Here is an 18901-nt window from a genome sequence, read left to right on the forward strand (position 1 = left end):
AGGCAAGGGGAAGGCATTTGTTTTTTATATTGTGTACTTGCAATGTGTGTTATGCGTTAAAAGAAAGTTGTCTACGATGAGCTCTTTTTAAAACTGATTGTAAGGGAAAATATTGACTTGTCTCCCCTTTCAAAGGTCACTCAATTACAAGGAAATTAGGAGAAGTTTGTTGAAAATAAAATAAGATATTGATTAATGTAACCTGCACCACTGAATCACAGGACAGTTATTCAATAGATTTTCTAATTTTCATTTTTATTCTGCATATTCACCAAAATGTCCTCAGCATTATCAGATGTGTATTTAAAACATTTAATGAAAAACTGTCACAGCCTATATAAGATGAGGAGGAAAATCAACACTCAAAAATCATTCTTAAAGCCACTGCTGTAGATTCTTTTACCCAGTGCAAACCAAACATCTAGCTTATTTATTTATTTAGACTAGATTAAGCTTTTTAATAATTTTCAGGTTAAAATCTAGGCCATGGATTTCACACAAAGACAGCAGTGTAACGGCTGCCTGTTTAGCTTGGTAAAAGCAGGTGGAGCTAATCCTATTAAACAGAATAATGCTTTGTACTTTTTTTTTTTTTTTTAGAAACTTCCACAATCATTATGATAGAACATAATCAACATTATGGTGTAGTTATACTTAAAGGAGGAATTCCAAATCATATCATAGATTGCTGCTTGTCAATGCCAAATCCATAAATGTCTTCTCAATACTGAATACAATTAATTTACAAATTATTTTCAGCTAAAAATTAATGCACGTTAGAAGATTACAAATATGATATGGCTGCTAATAAGGATTTCACAAAAGATTAATCTTGTGCCAGCAGTATTCACATGATTAATGAGGTTTTCAGTTAATTCAGTATCAAACCGGCAAATATAAGATAACAACTGCTTACATAAAACACACCCAATACTGTAAAAGCAACAGTACAAGAAACCTAAAACACACCCAATACTGTACGAATAATATAAGAAATCCATTTTTTCTACTGCTAGGTGTCTGTTTAATTAAACATTGCTTTGTATTGGACCTTTCATACTGAGCTGTATAACAAGATGCTTTACAGAATAAATAACATTACCAAATGTTGAAAATAATGCATTGAAGTCAGTGTTTTAGGGTAATTCTTAATTGAAAACCAGAGGGGAAACTGAAGGTGTCTGCATTTTTTTTGTCTGTTGTTTTGTTTTGTGAACACATTATAAGCTACTTCAAGAAGGTTAAAACATTAATCTTCAAACCTGATCCTGAAAACCACTTTGCATAGTAGATACATTTTGTTTTTATTTCTAACTTAACATGTTGTGTCAGCATCTAAAACTGAAACTTTAACATACTTGTCTGCTTCCATTACATATGTTTAAATCTGCTTACCCAGATGAAAAGCTGTAACACTAGATCTGGCTTTGATCACTGATCTCACCTTAAATAAACTTACTGTAATCAGAAGACTAGTCTCTTGACCCGGGAGTGTGAAGAAGCAGGCTTTTCTCACTGAGAGACTCACCAAGCTTGATTTCAATTATGCAGCAGTAGCTGCTGACTATGCACTTACATGCTTTCCATTTTTAGCCCTCTTGGGTTACCATCTCTTCTGTTTTTCCATTCAGTTTTTACCCAAATTTCAATGAAATGCCAGTACACATCTCTTGACCATTTAGAAGTTGCAATATAGGTTCCCTGTGAAGAAGTACTATTGTGTAGTGCCTGCAGGGAACTTAGGTGTTGTGATTTTTTTTTTCCCAGATGAAATGCAAGAATGCAAACATATGATCAGACTACATGCCACTGACAATCATGAAGTTAAAATTGGGGGAGAACCACATGACTCTAAGGTAGAAGAAAATCTGTGCTATGTTCACTGAATGCAACTATTACTTTTACTACCTTGTAATACCTGAAGGTACTAACTGGGCCCATTCTCAAGTCTCTAGCCCTACAAAAACATGTCGCACAGAGATGAAAATAAATTGAAAAAGATGGAGAGATCAAATATGAAGGTATTTCTTGGTAGTATGAGTCAAATACTGGCCAAAGAACTTGCATTTATGCATTTCTTGATCTAATAGTTTTAGACTGAGCTCAGAGCCATCTAACAGGAACTGAAAGAAGTTAAAGATCAGCAAAAGAAGTGCACTTGTGAATTCGGCACTGAATGAAACCATAAAGTAAACAGCACACAAATATTAATATGCTATGTGGTACCCTAGGACCACATAACCACTCTAGGTGCTGAACCTGTTGAATTTCAGGATCAAAGACAAAGATGTAACCTTTGCATCCTAAAAGAAAACAGGAATTATGAAGGCCCATAACATCGCTGAAATTTGGAAACTTTTGTGGCCAGCAATCTTTCTGAGACTGCAAGATTTTGTTCTGGTCGTACAGTAGAAAAGCATCAAAGAGTGTACAACTCAAACATAATTCATATTGACATGACCTCTTGTATTAAAATTTCTTAACTAGCTCAGACAGGCTGTCCTTTGTTAGGGTTGGAGAAATCCTAATCTGCAGCAGAGCCAAATTAAGACGAAATTGGGCCTGATGCTGCAGTGCAAAAAAGGCCTATTTCTTCTCGACATTGGTGCATGTGCATTTGACACTCACCGTACATGCACACTCAGACCGACCAAGGAGCCTTAACTGTTTGCGACGCAACCAGCCAGCCTTTATTGAACATGAATAATAATAATGACGTAATATCGTAACAACTCAAAATTAAAATCAAACTATGTAACATCAACATTCAATAGCAATTGTCTGAAAAATGCACTTAATGCATAAAATCTAACAATGAAATACACAAAATTTTCGTAATTCTCTTATGAAACAGAGTAAGAAAAAATGAATTTGCAGAGACATTGGGTCAAAGTGACTCAGTTCAGGCTCTTGAGGGTAAAATTTTGTCCACGATTTAAATTTCATAATAGACCAGAATCCTGTCGAAGATTTTAAAGATTCTAAACATCCATGCCAGGCCCGTGGACCGGCTTTTAGTTTTACCTTTACAGATAACCATTTAAATAGCCATTGGTTTTTACTGTACAACTAACTTTCAAGTTGAAAAATGTACTACATGGCACTTACCGAACAATAATAAAGTGGCAAAAATCCCCAAGATATTGCAAAAAACGCAGCTAAATTACTAAGTAAACGGTTTAACGTAAAATTGATAGCATTAACTTGAAATCTTCGGTTAACAATAAACACAACGAAGTTATAGTTACGTCACAGCGCAAAGAACAATAGTAACTGTATAATAAGTAACGCTGTGTGTAGGCGTCCGAAAGTCGGACTCCAAATTTCATTCTAAGAATTATTTTGGGGTTAATATAGCAAAGGAAAACTGTTCAGCTTCTGGAAAATTCTCGCCTGTTTTCATCTGGGCCTATTTCAGGAATGGGCCTAATGCTGCAGCATCAATAGCACCCACCTTAATCTGGCCCTGAGCTGCAGTACCACAGCCAGCACATCCTTCTGGATTCTAACTGTTACCTCGTTACAGCACTGAGTCTATGTTCAGTATGTTTAGGCTCCAGAAAAAGAGGCATTGCATCTCTTTCTGATGGATCCAGGCTGATTTAACTCTTGTTATGCCCGTTTTTTTTATATAATGAGATCCTAAGGTATATAATGAGATCCTAAGGAAACATTAACTTGTTGGCACAAGGCACCGTCTCTCCTTAATTAGTCGCGTTCACATATAATGCCATGTGTGTCCATATGACTGTCTGCATTAAACAACTCGACTCCTGGGGACTGATTTTTTTAAATTTTCTGTGCTATTACAATTATGGATTAGTTTACAGTTTTGAATATACCTTAAAATAGGTAATTTTAACTTGTATATTTTGCATAATTTCTTACACATTTATCAGACACTACTGATGGCAAAAAGGATCTCCAATACAAGTTAGTGAAATGGTGGGAGAGGCATGTGGATGTAAGCTGAAATTCTGCACTGCTAGTTCACCTCTCCTGCTGGTTGAAGTTAATTAACCATAAAAGTAAAAAGCTTAAGTATCGTTATACAAATACAGAGTGAACAAATATGTACTTGAAGTTTACATTACACTAAAAGCAAAGTCAGAGCTGGATTATCTGCACGATATAATGCTTCATTATTTCTCTGACAGTATAACTTATCGGTAATGTCCAGATCTGCTCTCTAGTATGGTCCACAACAGCCAACAGTTTTACCTTGAGACATCAAGAGAGATTTTTTAACTCTCCATTTGGCAGTTCTTTTAAAAATGTTATGTTTAAGAAATATGAACTGAAATTAGTCACAGACTCTTAAAGACCAACAAAACAATCAATTGATGCCATTTTTACATCACTCTATTAAAGCTATTGAGCTACGCTTTTAACTACAACATTGTAGTCTACTAACACAAGTAATTGCATTCTATTATTGTCTTTTTTTGTTTTTGAACAGGACTCATTGTTACAAAAACATTTAAGAAACAAAAATGTAGTAACTCTTTGATGAAATAACAAAAAATCAAACTGCTCCATCATTCAAATTGATAAATTAAGTCCTCAAATCGCACCTTAATTTTACACCATACACATTTTCTCCCTCATGCTTTCTCTCTCTCTCTCTCCCTCCCAGCTTCCTGGCTTCACCACAAATTCCTTATCCCAGCTGGCGCCCCATTCAGGAGATCACCTCTGGATTAAGAAGTAATGAAAGTTCAAAAAAAAAATCTGAAGAAATACTCTTTTAGGGATTCATTTTTTTCAATGATTTGATTTTTTAAGATCATATAGACAAGTGTTTCCCAACCTTTGTGGTGTTGTGAATTAGTTTTTCACATATCAGTGTGCTTGTGACACAAAGTCCCAATCTGTGACTTTAGTGCATTTTTTTAATCCTGCGCAATCACCAAAGCATTACATGAATCAAGCACAATTGTCAATGCTTTTCCTTCTTCAAGATTGTTAAAGCAGGGGCTGGGGAGGTTGTGAGGGATTAGCGGCAATCCACCTGCGATGCTGCCAATGTGAATCAAGCGTGAGCATCTGAATGGTTTTGGATCTGCTAGAGTTTTGTCCAGGGTCAGCCACCGTCTACCTACAATGCAGCCATAGCCCTTTCTTTTTTATCTTTCAACTGACTTACAGAAAGTAGACTGGGATTCTTCCAGTTCAGCAAAGTTAAGTCTGCATTCAAGTATAAGACATTCAAACCAAATTTCAATATCACCCTTTAATTTCCAAGGCCTCTTTCCCTCGGTGCAATTTAGAAAATTTTAGATGATATACATGTGAATAATGAACAATTTTAAATTGAATTATGGTGTGCTTAGTACATAAACTAAAGTTTATTTTACAAATGGCTTAATTTTATTCCTTATATGAAATTTTAGTTAAGAGATTGTAAGGTTTCAAAACTCATTTAGGACTCCCCCCAATGGGACGACACGCCGAAGAGCGTCCTGAAGTGTGATCGCTGCATGTACAGATGACAGTTTATCGTTTGCTGGGGCAAAGGCGGCCTCCCAACATGGAAGCGGCTCGCAGCTAAAGCAGATCCGAGTCCATCACGGTCGCACTATAAGCATTTGCTGTTGATGGGTGATGCAAGGAATATTGTTAATGCAGGGAACAAGATTACTTGGCCACTAACCTGGCCACGACCCTGCCTGATTGTTGTGTCTGTGTTTAGGAGAATGGTAGATCTCGCTACATTAAATAACCGTGCTGTTCCTGATGTTTGTAGCAAAATAGTTTAAAATAGGTCTCTGCAAGTCAAAATCCATACTCACTTTAATAGAGCGAATGTAGCATTAAATCTAAATTTAGACCAGATGTTACTCAAATCAAATGTATGTTTTTATCATACAGCATCTCACTACTCGAAATGGTAAATGCAGGAAGGACCAAGAATCAAAACTGCAACCTCTTGATCAGGAGACAGCTAACCCAATTTCCTATTGAATAAAAATGCACTTGTTTTGTTATACTTCTACATTTTGTGAAAGTGTTTATTTGAGATTTGGACTTCAGTCTTCACACATTAAACACTTCCTGTCAACATTTTGTCATTAGTACTATAACATGCAAAAAGTTTATGTTTTAGTATTGTGTTCAACATATCTTGCCATCCAACAGATTTACTCAGATCATTGTAGACATGGAACACACATGAAATGCATATATTCCAAATAATGATATATTCTTTACCCTATACAACTTTAGACACCTCACACCCAAGCAGCCTTTAGTTGGGATGGGATAGCTGGCTGCTTGATCAAGACACGTGCAAAACAAGGATGCTGATGAGGAGGTGTGAAGGAATTTAAAATGGCCTGGGATTACAACTTTTTTGTAGGCTTCAGGGATTCTAGTATTAAACTCTCTCCTATTCAGAGAGCTTGATTTAAAATCTATTGGTTTTATGCCCAGTTTAACAGCAGTATGACTACTTTGCACAGATTCTAGCATTTAAAAACAAATTATATTCTCATAAATATTTTACAAATATTCTTTTGCACATATTTTTATGAGTATTTTTGTAATTTGTCTTCAGAAATGGATAACTTTCAGCAGAGTGAACTTAACATTTTCTGGGCACAAATGCATAGTGTATTTAATTTACAGCTAGAATGGGCAGGAGAAAGGATTTAAGTTACTTTAAGTGCAGTACAACATGGAGTACCTGACATGTCATTATGAAAGCATAAGGAATTTCAGCAACAGTGCTGGGATTTTTAAGTAGGAATGTATTACTTAACTAAACAATGGCCCACCACAGAAAACAAATTTTAAAAACAGCAATTGAATCAATCAATGTTATACTGTTTAATCAATACAGTTTCAGTATTCTTAATGCAAGAAATCTCACTGAACTAGTTTCTGTAAAAACATTTCATTTAGTTTCTATTTACAAGTAACTTTTTAACCTAAGTAATTGCACTACTAAACATCCTACAGATTATATAACAAACTTTTTATATTCTCATTCTGTTTTTTAAATTTCAAATAACACTTTTATAAAATTCTACATGCTGGGTTTTTTGAGCTTTATGCACAAATCCTGCAACCTTCTAATTCTTCCTTTTGTTTATGAATATGTTTGCATTAAAATATAAAAGATGCATTACCAATATCTCCAATTTAATTTGGGAATACCTTCTCTCTTCCTAACTGAATATCCTTATCATATTAGGCACACTACACTGGTAATGCATTACACTGTCATAGATCTATTTAGGTCACTTAATACTAGAGCAGGCATACACTAATAATTTTAATTCCTTAAAAGCTACATGTTTCTACTCTTGCTATTACTAAGCAATTTCAATATGCATGCATTGCCGCTTTTAATACTACATATATATGAGAAAGGAAAGGTTATACAAATAGATTTTTTTCCACTGTGTTCTAAAAAATTATATCATTAAGGTGATGGCCATCATTAGCAATTCACTTTTCAAGATAATTTTTGAATGCTCTAATGACTTGTTCGGCCATTTCAAGGGGAATAGTGGCAACTTCATGGCGAATAGTGTCCTCGAGTGCTTCAATGTTTTAAGTTTGGTGTGTGTATACTTTCGACTTCGCCCCACAAGAAGAAAGCACACGGAGAGAGATCAGGCAAATATGAAGGCCACACAGGGAGATCAACTTCCCCGGAAACATCTCCTGTAAAACTTGCATGGGTCTCCGTGCCATATGAGTTATTGCTCCATCCTGTTGAAACCAGGCATTCACCACATCCATTTCTTCCAGTTGGGGATGCAAAAAGTTCTCTAGCATTTCAATGTAACATTCTGAAGTGACGGCCTCTGTTGCTCCTCCTCCTCAAAAAGGGCAAATTCTGCAACAACACACCAAACTGTAAAATGCTCACTATGAAGGTGTATCTGATGAAGTTTACAAGAGTTGGTTTCAGCCCAATAGAAAAAGTTTTACTTATTTATGCAACCATTCAAATGGAAATATGCCTCAATGCTACACATGACGATGGCATCTCGATGAACAGTCCGCAGAATGTTCGCGCATAACTCTCTATGGCTCTCCCAATATCCTTCAGTGAGTTCATGCACTACCATCATTTTGTATGGATGGAAATTAAGGTCCTCATGCAACATCCTCCTCAAAGACGTGTTGAATATGCCTAAGGCAGAAGCATGTTTGTGCACTGAACATCTAGGAGACTGCAAAATCGATGCCATTACATCTTGGATGTTTACAGGCGTTCGTACAGTCCGAGGACGGCCTGGAGATTTTCTGTTCAATGTACCCGTCGGTCTAAATCTAGCCACCCACTGAAGAATTGTTTTCCTATTTGGGACATCACTTTTAGGAGGAATGCTGAAGTGCGTTCAAAAGCCGCATTGTGTAGTGATGATGGATTTCTTGTTTTTGAAGAACACTTCGACAGCGAAAGCACAGTGCACACAGAAACCAAGGCATGTTGCCATAAGAAAACTTCAAGGGATAGCTTTTCAAAGTACTTCAGACCACCACTCCCGCCCCCACCACTCACTTGTCTGCCTCTACCTCGCACAATGATCTTGAAATATATATTACTTCATTTTGGCTCACAGTATATAAATACACACACACGTACACACACACAGATCAAAAAACTTAACAGAACATAACTCACACATCAGATCTTGATGTACAAAATATTCAAATGGAAAATCTTTATCGAGTAATACTGTGTAATTTGTTGAGAACAAAATGATGTAAAAATGGTCAATGAAAACCAAAATCACCAACCCATTAAGATTTGCACAGAGACACAGAAGGTCGTAGAAAAAAAGAAGGATTTTTATTCAGACACCGCAAACACATGAGCTTAAACGTGCTCCATGACAAGTCAGATATAACCGTTCCGCTAGGAGCAGAGAGAGATAAAAGCAAACAATCAATTCCCAAACTGACAGGCGCTGCGCAAGGCTTATAAGTCGGCGGAGTACCGCGAGGCTTGTATTACGCGTTATAGTGCAAGGATAAGGAGCAATGTGTAGTCAGTGTTTCAGGGTTTGTGGTTTTCCCAGGGGCGTCTGTCTCTATTTGGGGTGCGATTAGCCCTCCAGCTCACACCCTCCCCCTCAGCTTTATTCACATTCCTGTGAATCAAGCGACTCTCTGTACTAGGTTCATTTAGTCGTGATAACACGTCTGCGTTGACGTGTTCAGAACCTGGTCGGTGCTTTACTGTGAAACTGTAACGTTGTAAACCCAGAAACCATCTCATTAGACGAGAGTTTGTATCTTTCTGTCGGTACAACCACTGAAGTGGAGCATGATCAGTTACCAAAGTGAAGTTTCGTCCCCACAAGTAATAGCGAAGCGCTTCCACAGCCCGCCTAATTGCCAAGCATTCTTTCTCAATTGTAGAATAATTGCGTTCCCTAGGAAGTAATTTCCTACTCAAATATGTGATTGGATGTTCTTCACCATCAAAAATTTGTGACAGGACTGCGCCCACACCAAATGCACTTGCGTCTGTTTGCAAGATAAAATCTTTTGTGAAATCCGGGTTCCTTAGAACCGGGTAAGAAGACAATGCTTTTTAAATCGTTGAAAGAACGTTCGCAATTTTCTGTCCACAAGATAGGTCGGTTTTTTCTGCCTCTAGTAAGTTCTGTAAGAGGAGCAGCTCTATGTGCAAAATTTGGAATGAATTTTCTGTAGTAACCAGCGAGTCCCAGAAAGGCGCGTACTTGTTTCTGTGTCTCAGGTCTCGGGTAAACAAGCATTTCTTCTATTTTCCTTAATTGTGGCCTAAGTAAACCCTTGCCCATAGAATAGCCTAAGTAATGAGTCTCGGACATGCCTAGTTTACATTTCTTAGGGTTAGCAGTAAGGCCAGCCTGTCTCAAGCTTTCAAGAACGGCTTGAAGCCGCTCTAAGTGTGTTTTCCAATCATTGCTAAAAATCACGACATCGCCAAGGTATGCCCCAGCATATTCAGAGTGAGGACGTAGGATCTGATCCATCATACGCTGAAAAGTTAGAGGTGCCCGTGAAGACCAAACGGAGTCTTGTAAATTCATAGAGTCCGTCAGGAGTCGCAAATGCCGTTTTCTCACAACTGCTAGCCTCTAAAGGCACCTGCCAATAGCCTTCGTGAGATCTAGCGTGGAGATATAGCTCGCCTGACCCAGTTTTTCCAACAGTTCATCGACACGGGCATGGGATAAGCATCAATTTAGAGACCTTATTCAAGCGCCTGAAATCGATACAGAACCAAACCGAAACGCCTTGTTTGGGACTAATACGACTGGGCTGCACCAGTCACTTTTACTTTCACGAATTACACCCAGTGTCAGCATCTTTTTACCTCTTCGCACAATATTTCGCGCTCCGTATCCGAACGGCCGCATCTGTACGCGAACATCAGGTGCAGTGGTAATTTTATGTTTTGTAATGTTAGTCTTGCCTGGTAAATCTGAAAAGACATCAGTGTTCCGTTCTATCAAAGATAACAGTTCTGTCTTTTGCGTGTCAGTAAGATCGTTACCAATGGTAACATCGGACTGAGAAACAGCAGCCAAGGAAGTGTTAACCTCTTGTCGGTCGTGCCATTCCTTCAAGAGGTTAATGTGTAAAATCTGGAATGGTTTGCGCCGCCGGTATTCTAACCTTGTAATTTACCGGACTCATACGCTCCTCAATAATGGCGGGCCCTGCCATTTAGCTAAGAATTTGTGTGGATCCGAGGGAACCAGTACCAAAACACGATCGCCAGGTTTGAACTCACGGAGCTTGCGCCCTATCGTAAAGACGCTTCTGAGTTTCCTGTTCTCGTTGTTGGTGTTCCACAGCAATAGAGGAAAGCATAGAAATTCTGTCTTGCAACGAAATTAGTCGATCTGCAAAGCTTGGACCCTTAGCTGCTCTCTCGCTTCCTATCCATTCCTCACGCACCACATCCAGGATGCCTCGCGCCTGCCGAATAACAACTCAAGGGACTCAAGCCAGTGGACGCCTGTGGTGATTCTTGCACCGCGCACAAAACAAAAGGTAGGACAGTGTTCCATGTTGTGGGATCATTATGAGCAACTCGCCTGATCATCTGTTTCAATGTTTTGTTAAATCGCCGGTTAAACCATTCGCTTGAGGATGGTAAACAGTAGTACTCAATTTCTTAATAGCAAAGCTGTCACACAATTGTTTCATCACGAGAAGTGAAAGGTGTGCCCTGATCAGTTAAGATTTCTCTAGGGATACCAATACGAGTAAAAGTTTCACATAGTGCTTTGGCTACAGCCAAAGAGTTGGCCTTTTTCAGTGCAATCATTTCTGGATATCGTGTCGCATAATCAACCAACACCAGCAAATATTGGTACCCATCCTTAGTCTTAGGTAATGGTCCCACAATATCTAATCCCACACGCTGAAAGGGAACTTCCAATATGGGCATAGGACAAAGGGGAGCCCGAGGAGGCTTATAAGCAGAGACGATCTGGCAGTCTGGACATGAAGTACAAAATCGTTCAACATCTTTTCCCATATTAAGCCAATAAAATCGTTTTGATAACCGGTCTCTAGTTTTGTCGGCACCGAGGTGCCCCCCCAAGATGTGTGAATGTGCCAGATGCAAAACAGTTTCCCTATGTGCTTCAGGTACCACCAGTTGTTCAATAAATTCCCCCTCCAAATGATCTGAGATCACTCTGAAAAGGCAACCGTCCTTTTCTATAAAGTGTGGGGTTTTCACACCCCCGGAATTACGGTCTTGGTAATAAGAGTCATTAGCAGGGCGAGCCTGTTTAAATGCATATTCTAATGAGCTATCAGTATGCTGCAAACGCACAAAATCTGATTGTTCGTTAACGCCAGGTTTGTGTTCGAGGCGTTTGCAATCTGGGAAGATGTAGAAGGAGCAGCCCATTCTGGAAGATTGTCGGGGGTGACCTCCTCCGTCTCGCTGGAGAGATCGGGTTCAATATCTAAGTTGGGCTCTAGATTTTCCCGCCGCTACCAGTTCTTCGTCTTGGATTTCTTCTTCTTCTCCCCCACCAAGTTCATTAGTGGACTGGACTACTGGTCCCTTACATTTATTAATCAGTTTCGAAAAAGGGCATTTCTCCGTCCTATGAGTAATGGCCAAGGGCACGAGTCCAAAGGCAGACCAAACCTTAAAGTGGCCCCTATAAGTTAAAGGAAGAAGTAAAGTCTGATAATCTTTAACATCACCATGTACACAGCGTATTTTTACAGTCTCACAGTCTCTAAGGCATTGTTCATTAAGACAGTCTCGTCTCACAATACAAAGGTCACTTCCGAATCTAACAATGCTGAGATTTCTCTGTCCCCAATTTCACCGGGATCAACAAGCCATCTTTTCCATCCGGATATGTAATAGTTGAGCAACAAATCTCGCCAGTCCAATCTCCATTGAATGAGCTGGAGACAAGCGACATCTCTTGCCAAATGGCCGAGCTGATCACATCGGAAACATCTACGGTGGCTCCGTTTCCGAAATATCCTCTCGACGCCCACGCCGACGTGCTCTGTAGCCTCCACGGTCTGTCGACCGCTGTTGCCGCTGTCTCCCCAGAAACAGGCGTCCCATCTACGACTGGATTTCCGGGTCCTACCTGACCCCATTAGATTTTCAGGTCCTGCAGCTTGTCGATCGAGCGGCGAGAATGTCCTGGACGTTCGTTCACAGGTTGCGGCAGCACGAAATCCACGCTCTTTCTCCAAGTGGACTGTGAACCCTCTAATCGTCTGGACATAATCGTTAATGATTTAATATCATGGCGTAGAAATTCATCTCGAAGAACTTCAGGTATGCCGGCCAGTAATATATTCATGACAACTGTTTCCATCACGTCTCCTTCAAACCAACAGTGCACTTTATGTATCAAATCTTGAATTTGCGCACGGATTGGGTCATCCATGTTTAGTTTCCAGTCTTTAAGTGCAAATGTTTTAGACTTCTGAAATAAGTCTTCGGCGGCATCCATCTGTGCAACCACTCCTGGTACCACTTGTCACGCTTGGGTCACAGATTTGCACAGAGACACAGAAGGTCGTAGAAAAAAAGGATTTTTATTCAGACACCGCAAACACATGAGCTTAAACGTGCTCCATGACAAGTCAGATATAACCGTTCCGCTAGGAGCAGAGAGAGATAAAAGCAAACAATCAATTCCCAAACTGACAGGCGCTGCGCAAGGCTTATAAGTCGGCGGAGTACCGCGAGGCTTGTATTACGCGTTATAGTGCAAGGATAAGGAGCAATGTGTAGTCAGTGTTTCAGGGTTTGTGGTTTTCCCAGGGGCGTCTGTCTCTATTTGGGGTGCGATCAGCCCTCCAGCTCACAAATATCACACCAAAAATCCAAAGTCAAAAATTGAAATCACAGGCTGATCCAACTTGCATGAATTTCATCACGGCAACTTATAATGGGGCTCAGTAGTCTGTATGGTCCCCATGTACCTGTATGCACTCCCAACAACATCTGGACATGCTTCTGATGAGATGGCGGATGGTGTCCTAGGGAATCTCCTCTAAGACATGGATCAGGGCATCAGTTGGCTCCTGGATGTACCAATACATAACATCCCAGAGGTTCTTAGGATTCAGGGCTGGGGAATGTGCAGGCCAGTCAATTACATCAATGCCTTCATCATCCAGTATCCACCTACACACTCTGGTCAAATGAGGCTGGGCATTGTCAATTATGAAGAGGAACCCAGGGTCACTGCATCAGTGTAAGGTCTGATAATGGCTCTTCCGATTTCATCCTGGTACCTAACAGCAGTCAGGGTTCCCTTGCCTAGCAAGTGGCCCCTCTAAGGAAAGGCCATCACTGACCTACTGCCAAACCAGTCATGCTGGATGATGCTGCATAATATTCACCATGGCTTCTCCAGACTTTCACGTCTGCCACATGTGCTCAGTGTGAACATGCTCTTAACAGTGAAAAGAACATAGCACCAATGACAGAGTTGCCAACTGTGGTATTCTCTGTCAAAATTTAATTGAGCTTCACAATGATGGACTATGAGCACAGGTCCCAATAGAGGTGTTGGGCCCTCATGCACCCTTCCTGAAATCAGTTTCTAAACATTTGGTCAGTAACATACACACAAGCAGCCAACAGGATGTCATTCTGTAGGGCTCTGACAGTGCTCCTCCTGTTCCTCCTTGGACAAAAGAGTAGATATCGTTCCTTCTACTGGGTTGATACCCTTCTATGGCCCTGTCCAGCTCTCCTCGTGTAATAGTCCATCTCCTGGACTCTTCCCCGTACTTTTGAGACAGCAAACCTACTTGCAACAGTACATATGTATGTGCCATCCTGATTGAGCTGGACTACCTTCGTAACCTGAATCGGCTGCAGGAACCGCCTCATGGTACAAGTAGTGACAAGAACACTAGCAAATTGTCCAACTAGAGACGAATCAGGACGGAAGGATAAGGAAAGAGCAATAATCTGTGGCCACCACCTGAAAAACCATTCCCTTTTTGGGTCATCATGCTGTTGTCGCTCCAGTGCACCGGTTATTGTCATTTGCACCAAAGCAGGTGAACCTGAATCACAATTGCTTATACTCCCTAACTGGACAGATTGATATGTCTGAAGCTTACTCACTGTGTTGTGTAAGTGTTTCCTTAACTTTTTTGAGCAGTGTGCACACATGTGTGTATGTATATATGTGTGTGCAAAGATTAATGTATGTTGCTATTATACAGTATATATTGTGAAAATATGCTGCATTTAGAGTACATACACACACAATCTCTCACCCTTGGAAGAATGATTCTGATGTCAGTTCTAAGCTTAGCTAGAAGACGATTTAAGTGATGTAATGATTCATGCAACAACATTTGATACTAGCATTACTTATACATCCTAAAGATATGTATATTAGGTTTATAGGTAAATCTAAACTTGCACAGTGTCAGTGCAACTGTGGGCAAATTTGGGTAGATGTGCAGGTTACACATGCAGGGATGACTTCTGCCTTGTGACAAATGCTGCAGACAAAGACCAGCTCTCATGACCATAAACAATATTAAGCAAACTTTTTTTTTGCATTTCAGCTACATTTTGCCTTATCTATGTTATTTTCTTGCTAAAAATTATTTTAAAGTAACAGAAAGTGTCTGCCATATTATCTTCTCACCTATCTATGTCACCTTTACTCATCTCTTTCAAACTATATTCCCAGACTTTACCCTTCAGTCTTGGAATCTATGTTAGCTCTTCCCAAGACTTTCTCTGGTAAGGTTATATTCTTTTTGGCATATGATGACCAAAACTACCGATAACATACAAGGTCAAGATTTAAAACTGCACTAAATATAACAAACACTAGCAGACTTTTTTAGTCACATCTGAACACTGTCTGATTGTAGGTAGTAATGGGTCTACCAGGATTCTAAGTGAATTAGTAAATAGGTGCTGGTCGGTTCAGGTAATATTTTGGATGAGTTAAATTGTAACCATATTAATATTATGCTTGCAGTTTTATGACAGGAATTAATTTATAATGGAAATACAGCTGCTTTTGCCTTTAAGTAGCATTTGATCTAAATACATCATAGTATTGGGGATGTCAGACTGAACGTTACACTGCAAGTGCAGTTTTTCCCCCCCAGAAAAAAATTTTAATAGCGGTTGCACAGATAAATAATTAAATGATGGCAGTAATGAATAAATAAATAATAATGTGACTGATTTTGCTGTGCTTTCGTTCTTTGGGTCTGGTTTAGCAATATAGAAAAGCAGACTTTCAAACAGATACAAAAGTGAAACACCTTCAAATGACTTTAAGTTTACCTGTGCAGAATTAGCTGCAACAATAGCACATAAGACAGTTATTACACAATGTTCAGAGGCTTTAAAGCCAGCTCACTTACTTTCTGTTCTGTTCTCTCTGTCCTGTTCAGACTGCCTCTCGGTCCGCTCAAGACACTGGTTCTGCCTCTCTTCAGCTGAATGCTCCTAAAGAAGATGCATTCAAGTTCTTTTATTCTGAAGGATCATGCTGGAGCAAGACAGACAACTAGCAAGCTGCCATATTTGCTGTGTGTGTGAATTAATGCTCCATTACGGAATAAAAGATCCAATGTTCCTTGAAATGCCAGAATAAAGGTCCCTTTACTCAGTTCTCTTCTGTTTGCCTTTTCTGTGCAACTCAAAATTCAGAATGTGACCTTATATGTTAATATATACAGTAAAATACAAAATATAACCATTTTATAACAAAAGAAATACAGATACATTTAAAATTTATATTGATACAAATCATGCCCACAAAAAAAGAAGACATAAAATTTAAATTGAATCACATTTCCTATACTGCGGTGGGTTGGCACCCTGCCCAGGATTGGTTTCTGCCTTGTGCCCTGTGTTAGGTGGGATTGGCTCCAGCAGACCCTCTTTGACCCTGTGTTCGGATTCAGCGGGTTGGAAAATGGATGGATGGATGGACATTTCCTATACGGCTATAATAAGTAGAAGTTCACAACATTGTTGTTTGTTTTGTATTGCAAGTAAAATTATTAAAAGAGGGGTGAGAATTGCAGGGACTGAATTTGCTTTGGAGATGAGGGATGGATAGCATGTTATTGGCTAAAAGCATTGTCAGATGTATGTCCTGAAGCAAGGTTATAAGAATCGTAAGGAAGGCATGTCACCTTTAAGGGTTACAGTTGCTAACATCTTACCACTGGTCAGCCACTTGAGATTATTTTGTCATGTTTTAGCCAGCTTTTTTTTAGTAAAAGCGCTTATGAAACTTATGAGAGGCAGTGTTTACTGCAGTGTGACTTTGAATTGGATTAGGCTAGTTTAATAACAGATAATTCAAATATATAACATGCTACTCAGTGTTCTCCCTAGTGTCTTTTAGCCGGGCGCTCCGTCATCTTGCATGACATTGCACAGGCAGATTAATGATCTGCAGAGATGGCAAGGGATGAGCGGGCAGGTGAGCAAATACTTTAGAAGCAGGATCACAAGTGGGAGAGGCGCGAAGCGGGATACAGTATTGCCGATCACTCAATGCTGAACAAGCTAATAGCGGAGACAAGGCACAGCGGAGTTCACAAGCAAAGAGTATGGGGAGGTGGGCTTTCAAGAGGTGGCTCTACATGCTAATAGCGGGGATGTAGCGGCAGTTCACAAGCAAAGTGGGCGGGCAAGAAGAGAACTGATAAAATAAAAAAAAAAGACTAGTGGAACAACCTGTCAGATATCAGAAAAAGGGCGTCAGGAAGTGACATCTCTGTTCTCAGTGTCACTGCAGTCTGTATTCTTGTTCAGTACATAGCAAACCAATATATACTGTATATGCGTATGGGCGCTGTTCTCATTCCCTACCACCTTCACTAATCATTCTTGAGGCAGATTGAAGACTTAAGCCCCAGCTTAAGTGAAAAATTAAAGAAAACATATTTGCAACAGTAATTGCAACACAAAAACTAACTTAATCAGTTTTAACGTGAGAAGAAGAGAAGCAGCGGTCCACTAGGGTGGAAAAAAGAACTTCTCAGGAAACAGCAAGCGCATTGACCTCTGAGCAAAAGAATGGTAGACAGAGACAGAAAAAGAGGATGAAAACTAGGAATGCTCAAGCCAAGTGTTTTCACTGCACACTATCGTGCAGTACAACGTTAATGGTGTGTGTATGTATGTATGTATGTATATGTGTATATTATATATATATATATATATATATATATATATATATATATATATATATATATATATATATATATATATATATACACACACACATACACACATACACACAATTGTTTAAGCATTAGGTGTGTTATGTGTGCAAAAATCCTTATAGCACTCACTGTGGTTCCTGTTAAAGTCACTCCCTCTAACATTTTTATATTTGCTCATACTGAGGGTTTTGTTAAAGTGTCCCCATCTGCCGTTCTTGTATTTGCTCATATTCGGACCAGCATCTATATTGCAAGTGCGCAAAAATCGTTGCAGCACACACTGTTTCCAGAGGAAAAGGTATTTTTTTCTGCATTACTGAGGATTTTGTTAAAGTGACCCCATCCGCCGTTATTAGATTTGCTCATATTTGGACCTACGTCCATATTGCAAAAAGTGTGCAGAAACCCTTGCAGCACACACTGTGTCCTGAGCAAACGTTTTGTCACTGAATTGCTGAGGGTTTTGTTAAAGTGACCCATATGCCATTCATTTTTTTGTTTATATCTTGCCGTGCCGTAGTGCAAGTGTGCATTGAATATCCAACTGGCTCTCACTTTCCCACTCAAAAGTCTTATTCATATGTACTTTTAATTTTTTCCAAACGTTTTACCAACATGAGCAAAAGAAGCGTTCAGAAAATAAAACTGCTCAGTTATTTAAGAAAAGAGACGCCACAAACTAATGAAGGTGCTAATGAACTCCTGATGTGGCAATTTTAGACAAGAACATTGCAGAAGCTGGTTCATCAGGGGAAATCTCGTCAGCACACACTCTGCCAACTGATAAATCTAAGCACCGCTTATCCGGCATAAACAAACAATGGTTTAAAGATTCTAATTGGCTAATGGACAAAGGAAATGGTATGTGGTGCTCACTGTGCATGAAATATTCAAACAAACACCCCCCAAAGAGGGGTTACTTTTGGTAAATGTCCCATACACAAGAATTTGAAAAGAAAGCTTGCTGGATCATGAGAAAAGTAAAACGCACATTGAGTCTTCTGCTGACCTTTTAGGAAAGCATGTACTACATCAAACTGGAATCGGTCAAATTGAAAGATCTCTATCTGTGTTAAAAAACTTAGAGAGATGCTTTTGTGGGAGCTTTAAGATCCATGCATTGGTTGGCAAAAAATTAGTAGCCACATGCAATGTTGTTTAAAAAACGGTTGGAACACTGTAAAGAAATGGGCTGTTCCTTTTTACAACATCT

General features: G+C 39.4%; 1 protein-coding gene across 1 annotated transcript in view; it reads right to left on the minus strand.

The window, feature by feature from the left end:
• Positions 1-18901, minus strand: part of prkx (protein kinase X-linked) — a gene marked incomplete at its 5' end in the record, with an annotated part of 186656 nt that overhangs the window by 108135 nt on the left and 59620 nt on the right. Inside the window, one exon of the mRNA XM_039746226.1 lies at positions 15868-15952. Coding sequence (XP_039602160.1) covers positions 15868-15952 — 85 coding nt within the window. The remainder of the gene's footprint in view (positions 1-15867; positions 15953-18901) is intronic.

Source organism: Polypterus senegalus, chromosome 2, assembly GCF_016835505.1.
Source record: "Polypterus senegalus isolate Bchr_013 chromosome 2, ASM1683550v1, whole genome shotgun sequence".
NCBI classification, from domain to species: domain Eukaryota; kingdom Metazoa; phylum Chordata; class Cladistia; order Polypteriformes; family Polypteridae; genus Polypterus; species Polypterus senegalus.